Raw genomic sequence first — 14,703 nt, 5'->3', positions numbered from 1 at the left:
CATCATGCACAATAGAACCAAATTATCTGTATAACACCCAGACAAGTGTCACAAAAATAGACTAATGAGTCCCATAGTGTTTCAGTAAATGTGGATCCTAAGAGCAATACAAGGCTCCTTCATATGAAACAGACAAAAGAAAGAAAGAAAGAAAGAAAGAAAGAAAAGAAAAGTAATTTGCAATTTTACATAGTTTCAAGATGTAACAATAGATCAAGGCAAGAGTTCCTAGTGCCGGTAATCAATAATGCTTGCTCCATTTCCCAGAGCAAAATGAAGAAAACAAAAAGAGTGGGGCAAAATATTATTTGGTTCTGGTTGTCAAAAGTAGAAGGCAATTCAATGAATCCATAGAAACAGCAGAGTTTCTCACCATCTTTCTCTTGACCTTGCCCTGCCAAACAACAAGAGCCAATACATCATATGCATTTTGAGGCATTCAGGCATTCACAACCAAACTTTAGTTCCAAAAGTACCATAATATGCCAACTTCGAAGGGAAAAATTTAAGGTAAACTAGTGGAGAATACATACATTGCAAAGCATAACAGATCAAGTTTCTTCCTTAAACAGGTTAACTTCCTCCCTATGACTGTAAAAAGGAAAGAGAAGAACACATTATCCTCACCTGCCCATGTCTCTGTTCCCCAGAAATCCTCTTTCCCTGCCACCTTGAAATGACCTTCTGTCATCAAAAGGCCTTGTCCACGCATCTCCTTTGCCATGTGAGTGAGGCCTATCGATGAATTCAATACTTCTAGAATCTTCAAATGACCCAGATTGAGAAGGTGTCCTGTCAAGAAAGCTACCAGCCCTGCCTGCTCCAGACCCAGGCCTGCCTGCCCCAGATCCAGGCCTGCCTGCCCCAGACCCAGGTCTATCGATGGCCTTCTGACCAAAGCGAACTTTGTCATCCAAATCGTGGATCAGTGTCTCCAATTCCCTTTCCTTCTGAAGTACTATATCGCGTAGACTTGCCTGGTCACCACCAGACTCTTGGCCAGTTTCGCTGTTCGTTTTATCTGGAGATTCTTTCTCAAGTTCCTTCTTTAGATGATCAATTTCTTCCTTTAATTTCCTTTCCTCTTCCGTTTCGGGTCTGCACAAACGGCTAAGAGATCAAAAACAAAGCTTCCATAGGACAAACACAGGGTCGCATATAAGCACCACCAAATTTAGAAACCAAAGAAAATTGAAAATAAATAGTTTGCCTACTGCTTAGGAGACAAATTACTTGAGTTCATTGGTCAGGCTTCATATGCCACGAACATTTTGCAATACTAAATTACATGCTACTGGAAAAGGTAATCCAATCAACACACTTGGATAAAGGTAATTCATAGACCTGCCACTTGAACTTTTCCACATCTTTAGTACTAGAAAAACCACTCTCCAGAAACACACTTATTTTTTCACACCAACATGCCAATAAGTTGGCCTTAGAAAAGTCAAACAAATACATGAGTTGATGATGTGTCCATCATTATCAACTTTGAATATTAAATAAGTGAACTCACAAGTATCTTGAGACAATATGAAACTCATTCACCAAAGAAAAAGAAACCAGGCTGTATCAGCATAACATCCAGACAAGCCCAATTATACAATTACAATGAGATAAGAAGTCAAAAGGCATACATACTCTCTGCATAGTTGTCTGGAATGGATATCTACTCCACCACACAGGGGACACACAAACACGTTATAGGACAAAAATGTAGCCTTATGTATGTGCCAAAAGAGGAGGTACTAACCCAAACATAATCTAATTGTTTCAATTGTGCACTAATCTAATTATTTCAATATACCCTTTTCATTCAAAACATAAACTCAATACACATGACCCAAAGTGGGCAAACAGTACTAACCAATTCTTTGCATGCACTTGTAGTTGTTGGGAATAATTCCAGCAGTATTCTCCCAATTATTAACTAGTAAGACAGCTTATGGCAAGTGAGACGGGACTATAAAAAAAAACAATAACAAAACGAAAAAAGCCATACAAAGTAGCAAATGAAGTCGAACATAGAGAAAAATATGTCTCAAAGCACTACGAAGAAAAGAATATCGCTTACTATTGCAAACCAACATATTGAATGTATCCTTGACCAATGAGCAGAAAGATAGAGCTTGACATTCAAAAATCAGATTTTAAAATCCCATGGGGCATGCTTGGAAAAGTCTTTATGATATCATATAACATTTTCTCTTTTAGTGTTACAAAGCACTAATCACCGGATAGGTTCCCCATTACACTTGAAGAAATCATAGATTAGACAAATAATTTCCGCTAAATTACAGATGAGAAAATACTAAGCATGACAACTTGGGCAACTCTTAATAGGAAAACAAGGATCAAGCCACCAGACAAATGCAAACCATTACTGCTGAATATAATTGGCAAACAAGCAGATTAAAAGGTATGCAAAACGGACCTGTCAACACTGAGATGCTCCAACTCGAGATCAATCTTCCGCCAATCTTTACCTCGCTCCTCCAGCAAAACTTCCCTTGGCTTGGCATCACCAAATGGGTTCACTTTGGGCCGCGGCTTCACCACATTCTCACTCCCATGCAGCCCAGGACCTTCAGACCGGCTTGACTGAGCACTGGAAGGCCTGCTTGAGTGCGCACTCGTTGGCCGACTCGTCTTCTTGGCGTCAATTTCCGAGTCCAACTTCTTCCAATCCAACCCCTTCTCGGCCAAAATCTCCTCTCTAGGTCGAGCTGCCCCGAACGGGCTGGGCTTATTGGTCTTCACAACCTGCACTGACTCATTCACGCCCAACTCGCCTTTTGGAGGATCCAAAACCAATCTGGGTCGCTCTCTCTCAACGCTGTCCACCTCGCGTCCGCCTCTCGCCCAGCGATCGGGCTCCGGGCCCGAATCGCGAAATCCAGACCCAAATGTGGATGATCTTGCAGGAGCAGGCTTCTTCCCAACAGCCCAGTTATCAACCTCGTCTGCCCTAGACCAAGGTCCGCCAACACCCACACCGCCACCGGCACCTCCACTGCCACCGCCCCCACCACCACCACCGCCACCGCCACCGAGCGAGCTATACCGGTTCTGCCGACCTGAATCTGCAGAAGGAAGAGACCTCTTGGTCAATGCCCAATTGTCAACCTCGTCTGCCCTCGACGGTTGATCGAAATCCGAAACCCTAGAAGAGGGAGCTCTTCGGTCGTCGTCGAATCCACCGTAGGATCTTCTGCCACCACCGCCCCACGACCCTTCCGCGTCGTCACGGTCCCTTCCCCGACCCGGATTCGAACCGGAGCGGCCGTACGAGGAAAACCCACCGCCGAGGCGACCATACTGCATTTCGTCCGCAGAGCGCTCTTTGGGGCCGGTAGGGAGGCGCATCATCTCTTCAGGAGTGAGCCCGACCCGACTTGAGGCGGCGGGCCCGGAGGCGGAGAAAGAGCCCCCCATGTTGAACTCGGAGAGGCTCATCTTCTTCTTCTTGGGCTTTGCGTTCGCGGCTTCCTTGAGGCTCGGGAAGCTCTGGGACTCAGCTTGGGCAGCCTCCGCGAGCTCCTCCGCTTCGGCTCGCTCAGAGTCGGCTGCCCAGGCGCCGATACCACCCCAGGGTTTGTCCATCTTCGACGGTTTGCGAGATCTGAGAACGCAGTTGGAAATGAAGAGAAAATATGACCAGAAATGTTTGAAATAAAAAAAAGAAACGAAGGCGAAAAAAGAGTAGTTATAATTTTTTTAGTTTTTTTGAAAAAAAAAAAGAAGATGTGAGCTGTGAGCTGGGGCTCCGTTAATGGAGCCGGAGCTCCGAGAACATGCGAAGAAGAGGGAAGGGCAACGGTTGGCTTGAGAGAGGAGTGTGCGGGTGCGTGTGGGATGTAAGAGTGTTTTAAATGTTTTATTGTTGTGTTTTTTTTCTTGTGATTTTGTTCTGTGGGTGTGGCGAGTTGAGCCAGAAGAAAAACGAAGTGTAATCAGCCACGTGGGGTGTTTTGAGATGGGAGCGTGGTGAAGCAAGCTAATTTGAGCCGTTGATTTTATGGGAGATGTGGGCCCTCTGGCAAGTTGGAGTGTTGGGGTGTGTGCGAGAGTTGCTGAGTTTGTGGTGTGGCCCACCTTGAGCAACCCGCTGCTTTTTGACTTCTTGGTAGTTGACGGTTGTGATACTCTTTAAATTCATATTTTCTTTTTTCCTTTTTTGCAGGAAGCTTAAATTTCGCAAGCGGCACACTTTCTTTTGCTGATCAACTGAGCTAAGTTTCGTAAGTCGGTACTTTAAAAAAGAAAATAGTTGTGTTTCAATGCGATCTTTTCATGTTTGATTGGTTTGGCCGAATCCCATCTGTGCCATGGAAAGCAAAGTGTAAAGGTACTTTTGTTTGTGAATTGATTGCTTTTCAAGTGGGAGATTCACGTTTTCTTCTTGTGCTCATGTAATGAAGAAAAGAAAGGGAACGAAAAAATATTTTTTTTAATAAAAAGGACAAATATCAAAACACCCCTAAATTTTGCAACGAATGGAATGTATATTCAACTTCATCAAAACACCCCTAAATTTTGCTGCGGTTTTGCGGAAACTCTACCTTTTTTGATTGGATGCTGCAAAAGACATCTTCAATCCTTCTCTCTCTTTCAAGCACACAAAGCATACTAGTTGCAAATCAAGCTTGGATTTTCCATGCAGCCTTCCTAAGGCCAACTTCTGTGGATCCTGACCTGACCAACCAACCATTTTAACTGTTTGGTTTAGAAATCCATAGCCAAACAGAAAGAAGAAAAGAAAGGTTGGGCTTCGTGGTCGTGGATGCAATCTTCAGAAAACTCCAGCACCAATGGGACTCTCCTAGCCTTGTGCTTCCCTAGAACTTGCTGTGGAGCTGTGCTGTTCTCCCTCCCTCAGGAATCTGGTGGTCACTGCTTCCTCTCAACAAGGACAAGACCTGAGAATTTACCATTGTTAATAGAAACTATGATGCTTCTACAAGCAGTCAGAGCTTCGATTGGAGGATCGAAAATGATGTACCTGCACAGCAACTTACTTTGTTAGAGTCTATGCTTATAACTCCGTCAGGGAAGAGGTGGCTTTGGCCAGACCACAGATGTGGAGAAACTCGGCAACCTGTTTGAAATCCAAGCTATCAGTGGACGTCATGCGTCCCTGGAATTGTTTCTCTGCTTTGTCTGTCCTGTCTTTCTTAGGATTTTCTTGGTGGAGAAGACAAAGAATAGGGGGCTTTCATAGGACTATTGGATTTATTGATGTGATGAAGGGTGGAAAAATTGGTGCTGAATAGTTATGGTACTTGAAGGGAATTTGATTTCAAGTAAATATGTGGAGAAAGGCTGCTACAGGCACATCGTTATAAAATCGCAGAGCTCACTTTCATCTTCTACTAATAATAGATATCAAAAGAAACAAGGCACAATGATAGATGGAGAAATTTCAGAAACATTACGTGTTATGTTAGCAATGCACCAATCTTTCAGCTCAACTATCTGCCGCTTGACAAGTTAGAAGCTTGACTCTGCTTTTGCTGGCTGACCAGCTAATTTCACGTTTCTTATCGCACACAATCTTTACCATATCCTTTAAACTTTCCTGACAGATTACTTAAAAGAACAATCTACCCAGAGAGACTCAAGGCCAGAAGAAAACATCCATTTCACAATTTCAAGTACCCATATTTCCACACAACTGGTTGGATCCTGACCTGAGTATTACACAAACAATTTTGCACACATAATATACAAAAATAATACATCTGTACTGTTCTTGTTACATCAAACAATCACATAATATAGCTTTTTCTATACAGAATCCTTTTGTGTTCACAGTCATTTTCTTCTTTGGAACAACAAGCATTATTCCACCAAACTGATTCCTACAAGTACCATACATATTCCCCTATTTTTCAAACCCACTTCCCCGCGGGTCCCACTATAAAATCAATATTTTTTTTTCTTCCCTTCTTTTGGAATAACAATCATTAGTCACAACTCTGGAGATACTGAAGCACCCTTCATAATTTTAGCTCAAAATCTTGATGAGCCCAGAAAAATAACCAAGTGGCAAAACAATTGATTTCTATTGGGAAATAGGGCCAGATTTGTCCACTTCCATTCTCTTCAAGTTCTGGTAGACTAGTATAAAGAAAAGAAGAAAATAGTGAAAATGGCTTTAACCGCTAACCTCATTGGTGGACGCAAGCAGAGAAGGCAAAGCCTCCAACGGCCGCTTCCCCTCTCGCTCCGCAACCAAAGCTTCAGTCTTTCTCTGCATCGCCAACAACACGTTGTGCCACGTGTTCACTCTCGAATTCACCTTTCCGTACACCCCCACATTCACGTCCTCCAAATCCCGCGTCTTGACCTCCAAAACCTCCGCCGCCTCCGCGCCGTCCAGCATCCAAATCAGGCACGAGCAGAACCCCTTAGAGATCTCCGAGTCGCTGTCGGCTCGGAACCTCATCCTCCCCAACTCGTCCATCTCGGCCTCGACCCAGACCTGAGTCGAGCAGCCCGGGACTCGGCTCTCCGGCTTCCGAGTCGACTCGTTGTACGGAGGCAGTCCCGCCGCGTAGTGTAATAGCCGCTTCACGCGGTCTATCGGCTCGGCCAGAGACCTAAATTCCAAAACGAGTCGTTTTAGCTTGTCCGCCACCAGCTCCGCGACCTTCGAAGGCGGAGCCTCCGTCGCGGCCAAGCAAGAAGCCAGCGCGGTCGGGTTTCGAATACCGCGATTCTGGGTGCATTTTATGGATTTTGATAAGAAATTCCTGCCGTTTTGTCGTTTGTCGAGTTTCAATTGGACGTGTCTAGGGTTGTGAGTTTGGCGTTTTGATGACGATTCAGTGGGGGCGGCAGGAGGGGGAGAGAAATAAACAAGTGTTGTTGAGTTCATGGTTTGGATGGAGAGAAAGTGAAGGAAAGTGGAAAAGAAAGGCCGGGAAATGTCAGAGACAGAGAGAGGGAGAGAGAGGAGCGTGGAGGTAGTTTAGGTGAGGTATATCGAGCAAGTAAATTGGAGATCCTTAAATTGCGCACCGTCTTCCCTCCTTGTCTGCCGCAGAAGTTTCAAACAGAAGAAAAATAAAAATAGAAGAAGCTTCTGCCTGAAGAGAGAGACGAGAGTCGAGAGTCGAGAGGAGGCGCCAAATATTTATAAGGTTGAAGTCTCCCGTATCTTACAATTATTATTATTTTTAATTGGATTTACTTTGTTGATTATTTGGGCCTCCTCCGTCTCATTTATTTTTACCTAAAAACAAAAGTCGACTTTTTATTATAAAAAATAAAAATAAAAATAAAAATACAAGTGAAACGTTTGTTCCTTCCGTTTGGCGGCATTTCAAACTCTTCGATTCACTCTCGACATGATTATTATATCTTAAAAGTGTGAAATATTAACCATATTGTCTGCTTATATTAACACATATGAATTAATTATATAACATAATTATATTCCAATATCATATAATAATTTCTCTCAAATTCAACATTATCTTTCTCAATCATTGATCTCGATTGTGTGGTTGAAAACTTGCAATTGAAAAAACCAACAAGCCAAAAATGTCAAGCATGAGTCAAAGATTGGACTTTCAGTTTTAGACAATAAAGAAGAAAAAGAGAGAACGTTAAACAAAAGTCGTCACCCAAAAAATATCATCTATAATGTCACTCTCACCCTAATGTTTATTTTTCAACAAAGAAACAGAAGCGGAAATAGCAAAATTATTATGTATTATTCATGACATATTTACTTATTTAAAATGAATATTGTAATTATTATGATTCTCGAATTTCGAGATGAACTATGATAAACTCTCAATTCTATTCTTTATAATTTTCAGATAAATAACCGTTCTGTATTGGTGTTGACCAAATCAGAGATTCAGAGAATATAGTCATGGTCAGGGTGGGTTAATAATACTAGTTAGTTCATTTCATGCACCATTTTCAATTACTATTTTATCTAGCAGCCTAGCACACTAAAAAATAAACTAATTTTACAGCCTTGTGACTTGTGTGCTTACGTAGCCGAATCAATTAGGAGAATAAATAAATATTGCTCAAAGAAAGATGGGAAATGGTGGCACAACCCCATCTTTCTTCCTTTAATTATATATCATGCTTTAACCTTTGTTCATCCACTACCAATTCATGATTATCTCTGTCCCATTCGAGTTGGATTCTGAGCTTTTGTATTTTGAGACCGAGTATTTATCTCGTATTTTGTTGAATTTAATAATCTAACTCTCAAATACATGATACATCATCAAACTTTGAGTTAAGAATTTATTTATTTATAATAACCGACATTAAACATTAACATAGACCCCGTAATGCTTTTTTTTTTTTTAATCTCTCGAAACAACCCTATTTCTTCAGACTAACCCAAAACCTTCATCTCCCTGCTTCAGAAAAAATAAGGAAGCTTGCTTCCCTGGCCCCCCTAGTTTTGATTTAGGGTCTTTCAACGGGCCTTTGGGCTAGCTAGATGTGCTTCCCTATCCCTTTCTACTGTTGGAGGTCTTTATTGACAGAGACTTGCTAGATGACAGGGCCAACTCATTGATTTGATCTCTTTCTGTGTGTCTTGAACGCCACCAGGAAAGCTCTTCTTCCTTCCCTTTCAATTTGGCCAATGGTTTTATCATATTATTGGATATTGAACTTTTTGGTTTTGTTGGTTTCCTGAGTCCCAAGGCAACTTGGAGCGGCAACGAGAGTTAATTGAGAGACTCATCTGCAAGTTTTGATTGGGACTGTGGTGGTGGGGTTTTGATTCAAGCCAAGGGTAGGACTCGCGTGTTCAAAATAGCGCGCTCGCCATTTTGCCAACCACATTTCGGCCTCGCAGTATTAGACAAGCAAGTCCGGGGCTTTTTTACACTGATGGACTATACAATTCCATTTTAAGTTATACAAATTTATAAATAAACCCAATCCTAGACATGTATTTATAAAAAAATCCAAACACTATTTAAACATAGAAACACACCCAAAATCAACCCCAAAGTCAACTTTTGGGTGTGTTTATAAATGGGTTTTGAGTGTGTGTAATGATGAGTTTTGGGTGTGTTTATAAAGTGTTTTGGGTGTTGAGTTTTTTTATAATTTCAACCTCCATTTTGGGTGTTTTAGTGAAACTCCCTTTAAGTTAATCCCCTCCCCCACAATCCAGTCAAAATTGCTGACGTAGACTTATTAAAATTGCTAAATGCCAGAGGCTCCCAATGCCTACGAGACTAGGACAAGCAGCTTACACTATACATGATATCATACAAAACAAGGAAGGAAAATGGACGACACGTCGTATAAGGGCAAAACCATAATCTTATTATCTTTTTTTCTTCTTCTCATTCATTGTTAAAGGCAGGCTATGTAACAGAAATATCATTGCAGGACCTTTTACCTTCCTTGAGGACTACATATCACACAGGTTACAGCATGAGCCACTCCCTTTTCCCTTTTACTAGTAGAAAAATAAAGGAGATGAAGGACAATAAGCAGAACTACAGCCCGAAAATGCTTTGGTTTATACAGACTGCACTCTAAGTGCACTGCAGGACAATTACTGCAGCCCCGTGCGGTATGACCGAAAATGAAATCGTCTGGCCTATAATCCCTAGGTCTTGTCCGCTCCATGCTTCTGTGCCTTTGCAGGAACCTCTACTCAATTTTGTACCAGGAAGTTCCTTGGCCAAGTCTGATTTTTGTGCAGTTATAGTAGCCCAACCATCGTTCAGATTGAAAAAGGCAACATATATTTGTCCTGTAATTGCAGAAACAGAAGTAGTATTGAGAAATCTACACTTACATTGAAAAGATAAGGAAGAGAGAGTTGAGGGAATCGAGGAAAAACCTTTTTGTCCAGTTGCAATCCAGGAGCGAACTCCTTGAGAATTGGCTTGAGCTGAACAAGTGATCAACTTCAAAGTTAAAACCATGATATAAATCATAATTTCAAGATTCACTAAAGAATCAATCTACAAAAGGAGCACACTCAGGTTCTAATTTCTTACCTTCAACAGAATTTATTGTTGCACATAGCCCAGAATAACTGTTCACCAAGGTTCCATTGGAGTTCAACTCCCACATCTGGTAGGATTAAAAAATGTCATTTACATTTTATTTAGCTGGGTCTCTTTTTCTCTTTTTTTTGGTTGGAAAAAGAAAAAACAGATCTTAAAACAGGATGCTAAAGAAAAAAGTGAATTCTCAGGGAGAACATAGATGTGGTTAAGTTGTGATGACTTGGAATTGTATGCCCAAGTCTACAAACAAACAGGTCAGATTATGCATCAGATAAATACTGGCAAAAGTCATTCCTCCGTGGAATAATATGCTCCATATAACTCTCTATGGTGGATGCAAGATATCCTCATTCATATGTCAGATTATGCTTTCCGATTAAACTCTCAATGGTGTATGCAAGATATCACTTCTGTATACTATAGATCTATGAATAAGGACTGGAAATACCTGGTTTGCGTCCCATCTACAAGGAGAAAAGAACCCTCTCTTAAGCTCCTTCGAAGTAAGCTTTCGTTTAGGGGAAGCATGCAAGCAAAGGTCCATTTTGTCACTTGCTAATAAATTGACCTTCCCATGATATTTCTGTTTGTCAATTATGTCTTCATCCCTACATAGGCATTGAAATCAGAATTATCACATTTTTAAAAGTGCAAGTAACCATAATAAGATCAATACAAATGGATTAGGGAAAGATAAAGAAGTATTACAATGCCAAAAGAGATTCTCTCTTGTTTAGGCAAAAAGGTGCCCGACGTTTGCTCCTTGAGTTTCCCTTCCAGCAGATGTGTTCAGGATCTTGGTCAACAGCTTGAATAGACCAACCCATTGCTTTCACATCTGCACAGGTAGTGAGACCAAGAACATGTGTGTCTGAACTTTTTGCATCTGTCAGATGTCTTCTTGCTTGCCAGGTGTGTACCAGATCATCATTTTTAAAAGCCCTTGCACTCAAATTACTTGAAACGTATGGAAACTGTAAATGCAACAAAAGAAGATTTTATGTTGCTACTAGGACCAAAGTTTATTCTTAGGATTTTATGAATTAAATATTCAACATACCTCCTTATTATTTGAGCTAAAAGAATTTATCTCCAGCAAGGTTGGATTTGTGATGAGACCGTATGTGGTATCATCCAGCTTTCTCACATCTCCTCCAAACATGAGAGGAGATTTGGCCATAGACCACAAAGTCATCTGTTAAAATAATTGCACTAGGTCAAGAAGATTGCTCAGCTAATTGAAAAGGACATAAACACTCACTTCTCCTTATGTAAGCACCTGTGTTCTTTGCTCCCTTAAACCGAGGTTAGTATATCTGTGTGGACCATCATTTGAACCTAATATTTTCAACACACGAAACATAAATTATAGTTCTCATCCATCAACTGTAGAACTTGAATTTGAACAGTTCAAACTAATAAGGTGCATTTATGAACTTCTAAAGTTGCCAGGACATAAATAGCCCTGCCATGCCTTATGATGGACAACCTCATTCCTACTCCTAGATATTGAACTGACATAGTTTTGGAACTCCAATGCATTGTGATGACAACCCATTATCAGGCATAGATCAATCGAGCTCATTCCTCTGTCTAAAGAATATTGAAAAGAAAATATTCATTGCAAGGAAAGAAAAATGCAAGTCCTATTACCTGCATTGCTAAGCCATCCCAGGGGTAGCATATCTAAGTCAGGCCATGACTTCCCCAGTAAGCCGTTTGCTCCCATCATATTAGCAGCAGCAAAATCCCTGATATGGAATTGAATTGTGTTATACGATGACATTCAGTAAAAACACAGAATATAAAAAATAGTTGAATTTAACTGAATGAAACCCTGAACTAAAATGAAAACAGGTTTCTCACCTGGAAACATCAAAATGAGCTAAAACATCTCCCCATGAATCCCAATCATCTCCAGTTATACGGTACATGTTAACTAACCCACTTATACCCTTGGCCATTGTAGGAGTAGCTCTGGTTCCAGGAGATAGAGAATACAGTATAGGACGGTCAAGTTGCTTCAGAACCTGGGCAAGTATGCATTATTTAATAAGTATAAGCACCCACTCTCCACCACAATATTGCTGAAGTTACTAGTGTGAGCGTGAGTGTGTGTGTGTGAGAGAGAGAGAGAGAGAGAGAGAGAGGGAGAGAGAGAAGGGGAGCAGCTTTATACCTCTGACACAAAGCTTATTTCGGGTACATCTATGTCTTCACCAAACACACAGTCATTTTTCACTGCAAGGGGTGTTGGTAGAGAAGCAACCAATAACAGAGTTAGCAAGGGATAAAGTGTGGACTTGGCTGCCAATATCAGGGGAAATATCCCAATGATATGTTCGCTGTCAATAACTAACGCAATCATAATACTGTATCAAGCACGGTAATTGCTATTAATCACAGTCAGCTTACCAAAATCAACACCCCATTCAGCATACTGCTGATAGAGTGACCTCAAGAAGGCCTTTCCAGCACCCAATTCGGTATTCACACTCATGAAACCATTATTCATCCATGCACAAGTTCTTTCCTTGATCCCGATATCTTGTGCAGTCCATTTTCTTCCAGACTCTTCATAAGCAGTCCCCTGATAAGGAACAACAACAAAAGCTCAAGTGCTGAGTACCAAGTCTTTAACTTCTGCCATTACATCAGTTGTGCTTTTGAAGAAAAAAAATCTCATGCTGTGTGTGCTTTCTGATTCTTTGTTAAAGATAAACTACATTATGTGATGCATCCTCCAAAGCATCTAATGATGATGAAAATGAGAGCCATGGTGGGATCCTACGATGAAGGCTTCAGTGCAATTAGTTGATTATTGAGTTGTGGAGGCATTAAGTAGAAATACCTTTGCGGTGTCCAAGATAGGAGTATTTGCATTTACTGCCTGTGTACTTATTCCTCTCATAACATGAATCCCAAATTTCAAACCCAGGCTATGTACTTTTGCTGCCACTTCAGTGAACCCTTTCCCACCTTTGGAGGAAGGCCACCTAGCTGGGTCAGGTATCGGCCTCCCCCATTCATCAATTACATCAAACCCAAGAGAATCGACGTAAGCACCTGGAACTTTTCTCCTATACCATAGGTAATCCACAACAGCGTACTGCATTGAATAGAAAAAGAATTACACTAAAACACTCACATACATATAAATTAATGCAGAAAATCAAATTGTTGTCATCTTCCATGAATACCTCATATCCATGAGGAAGAAGCTGCTTAGATATGATGTCGGAACTTTGCAAGAACTCTTCCTCCGAAATAGTCCATATAAAAGAGTCATATGAGTTCCAACCTCTGGGTGGGGTGCTAGCACGGTCTTGTGATGATACCCTGAAATCAGTAATCATTTGCACACATAATTCACATCACGAAACCAAAAAATGTTGAGATGATCAAATAAGATGTATCATCACTATCAAGAAATGCTAAGACCAATTAGTAACAGTAAATCACGTGTTCTGATTAGGCAAAACAGTTTGTAATGGTATTAACAATGCCAGAGATTCTAGCACCAAAAAGAAAATTCAAAAAAGAAATGAAAGAATAACAAAATAGATAACATGTACAAAACACAGAGCATTCCCAGTTACATGAAATTTGCAGATAAGGTTTTGTAAATTGGGTATTATGCCCCTTGACAAGGTCGAGGGGAGCAAGCATTTGAGCTCAGAAACCCAAAAGACACAAGCTTTTAGGCTGCAGAAGGCCACAAAATGTATATTGTATGAATAAACAAATGTACCACATGCAATTAACAATTCTGAAGTGGAATCTCATGGAAACAATTAAACAAATATTGGGTAAATGAAGAAGATGATGATGCTTATGTTCAACAGTCAATACAGAGCCAAACTCAGTCACAAGTGATGATTGACAAAGCGAAGAAGAAGATGATGATGAAGATATGGTTACCTCTGGCTGAGAAGGCCGAGGCAGAAACAGAGAAAGCTGAAGAGGAAGAGGAACTTCATTCCTGAAGGATGAAGCTAGCTGAGCAGAGCTCTGAGAGTCCTGAGAATTCAATCAGATCGAGACCATATGGTGAAGAATCAAATAATGGGCAATGAAGTTAACGGTGACACTAAAAACAGGTTACTGGCTAAGCTTTGACTTGTCTTGGCTCAGGCCATTTTCTTTTATAACCACTTTTTTGGTCTCATATGGAAATGCAAAAAATGCCATTTAAAAACAAATTTTGGTTTTTTAGGATATATTTTTTTAATATTTATTGTTGTACCTTTTGCGCAATGTGGAAGATAATGCTATTAAATATATTTTATAATATTTTCCACATTTTTTTGGGTTGCTAATTTTAACTTTCGATTCTATCTTTTTATGATACTGTTGTTGGTGGGTACCAAATGCCAAATGTAGGAGAAGTTTGTTTCGATTTTACTTTTCTTTTTCTTGATAAAAAGAAATTTTATGTAGATCGATATTTTGTCTTTAGTTCTGTTTTTCTGTCGATTCGGACGAGGTAATTCAAGTTGATGTTCTTGTTTGGGTCGGATAGACAAACAAGTACTTTCACCTATCTGTAATAATAAACACGACACAATTATTAATCGAATCAAATTTCTCAACCCAGCCATCACATGAATTTGATTATTGAATATTTCAAATCATGTCATTATCAGTTAGACGGGTTGAGTTAAAACACAAATTCTTTTAATCGTAT

The 14,703-nt window shown here is 40.5% G+C and overlaps 3 protein-coding genes across 8 annotated transcripts; all 3 read right to left on the bottom strand.

Annotated features, from left to right (window-relative positions):
- Nucleotides 1–5: 5 nt before the first annotated feature.
- Nucleotides 6–3,939, bottom strand: EIF4B1 (eukaryotic translation initiation factor 4B1). 2 transcript variants are annotated; one of them, XR_016124267.1, is made up of 3 exons: nucleotides 2,435–3,939; nucleotides 534–1,098; nucleotides 6–394 (listed from the first exon to the last, which is right to left on the bottom strand). XR_016124267.1 is itself a non-coding variant. In XM_089046414.1 (3 exons), the coding sequence occupies exons 1-3, from the start codon at nucleotides 3,601–3,603 to the stop codon at nucleotides 370–372; spliced, it is 1,665 nt and encodes a 554-aa protein (XP_088902540.1). In that variant the 5' UTR covers nucleotides 3,604–3,939; the 3' UTR covers nucleotides 6–369. The 2 variants fall into 2 exon arrangements, 1 of the variants encoding a protein (XP_088902540.1); XM_089046414.1 differs by having other exon boundaries at nucleotides 628–1,098.
- A 496-nt stretch (nucleotides 3,940–4,435) lies between these two features.
- SUFE2 (sulfur E2) lies at nucleotides 4,436–7,125 on the bottom strand. 5 transcript variants are annotated; one of them, XM_008223669.2, is made up of 3 exons: nucleotides 6,170–7,125; nucleotides 5,003–5,098; nucleotides 4,436–4,919 (listed from the first exon to the last, which is right to left on the bottom strand). In XM_008223669.2, exons 1-2 carry the CDS (start codon nucleotides 6,878–6,880, stop codon nucleotides 5,036–5,038), a joined length of 774 nt encoding a protein of 257 aa, XP_008221891.2. In that variant the 5' UTR covers nucleotides 6,881–7,125; the 3' UTR covers nucleotides 4,436–4,919; nucleotides 5,003–5,035. The 5 variants fall into 5 exon arrangements, with proteins under 5 accessions (XP_008221891.2, XP_008221890.2, XP_088902543.1 ...); XM_008223668.2 differs by having other exon boundaries at nucleotides 5,019–5,098; XM_089046417.1 differs by having other exon boundaries at nucleotides 4,436–5,690.
- A 2,172-nt stretch (nucleotides 7,126–9,297) lies between these two features.
- Nucleotides 9,298–14,218, bottom strand: LOC103321913 (Melibiase family protein). The gene is made up of 14 exons (XM_089046413.1): nucleotides 13,938–14,218; nucleotides 13,217–13,355; nucleotides 12,868–13,125; nucleotides 12,432–12,606; nucleotides 12,196–12,257; nucleotides 11,883–12,046; nucleotides 11,670–11,767; nucleotides 11,296–11,354; nucleotides 11,077–11,211; nucleotides 10,725–10,990; nucleotides 10,465–10,624; nucleotides 10,005–10,080; nucleotides 9,845–9,895; nucleotides 9,298–9,754 (listed from the first exon to the last, which is right to left on the bottom strand). The coding sequence occupies exons 1-14, from the start codon at nucleotides 13,994–13,996 to the stop codon at nucleotides 9,534–9,536; spliced, it is 1,923 nt and encodes a 640-aa protein (XP_088902539.1). The 5' UTR covers nucleotides 13,997–14,218; the 3' UTR covers nucleotides 9,298–9,533.
- Between the last annotated feature and the right edge of the window lie 485 nt (nucleotides 14,219–14,703).

This window comes from Prunus mume, linkage group LG2 (assembly GCF_029339155.1).
Source record: "Prunus mume cultivar Tortuosa linkage group LG2, ASM2933915v1, whole genome shotgun sequence".
NCBI lineage: Eukaryota > Viridiplantae > Streptophyta > Magnoliopsida > Rosales > Rosaceae > Prunus > Prunus mume.
Note: the sequence above shows the minus strand (reverse complement) of the source record. Positions and strands in the feature narration are given on the sequence as shown.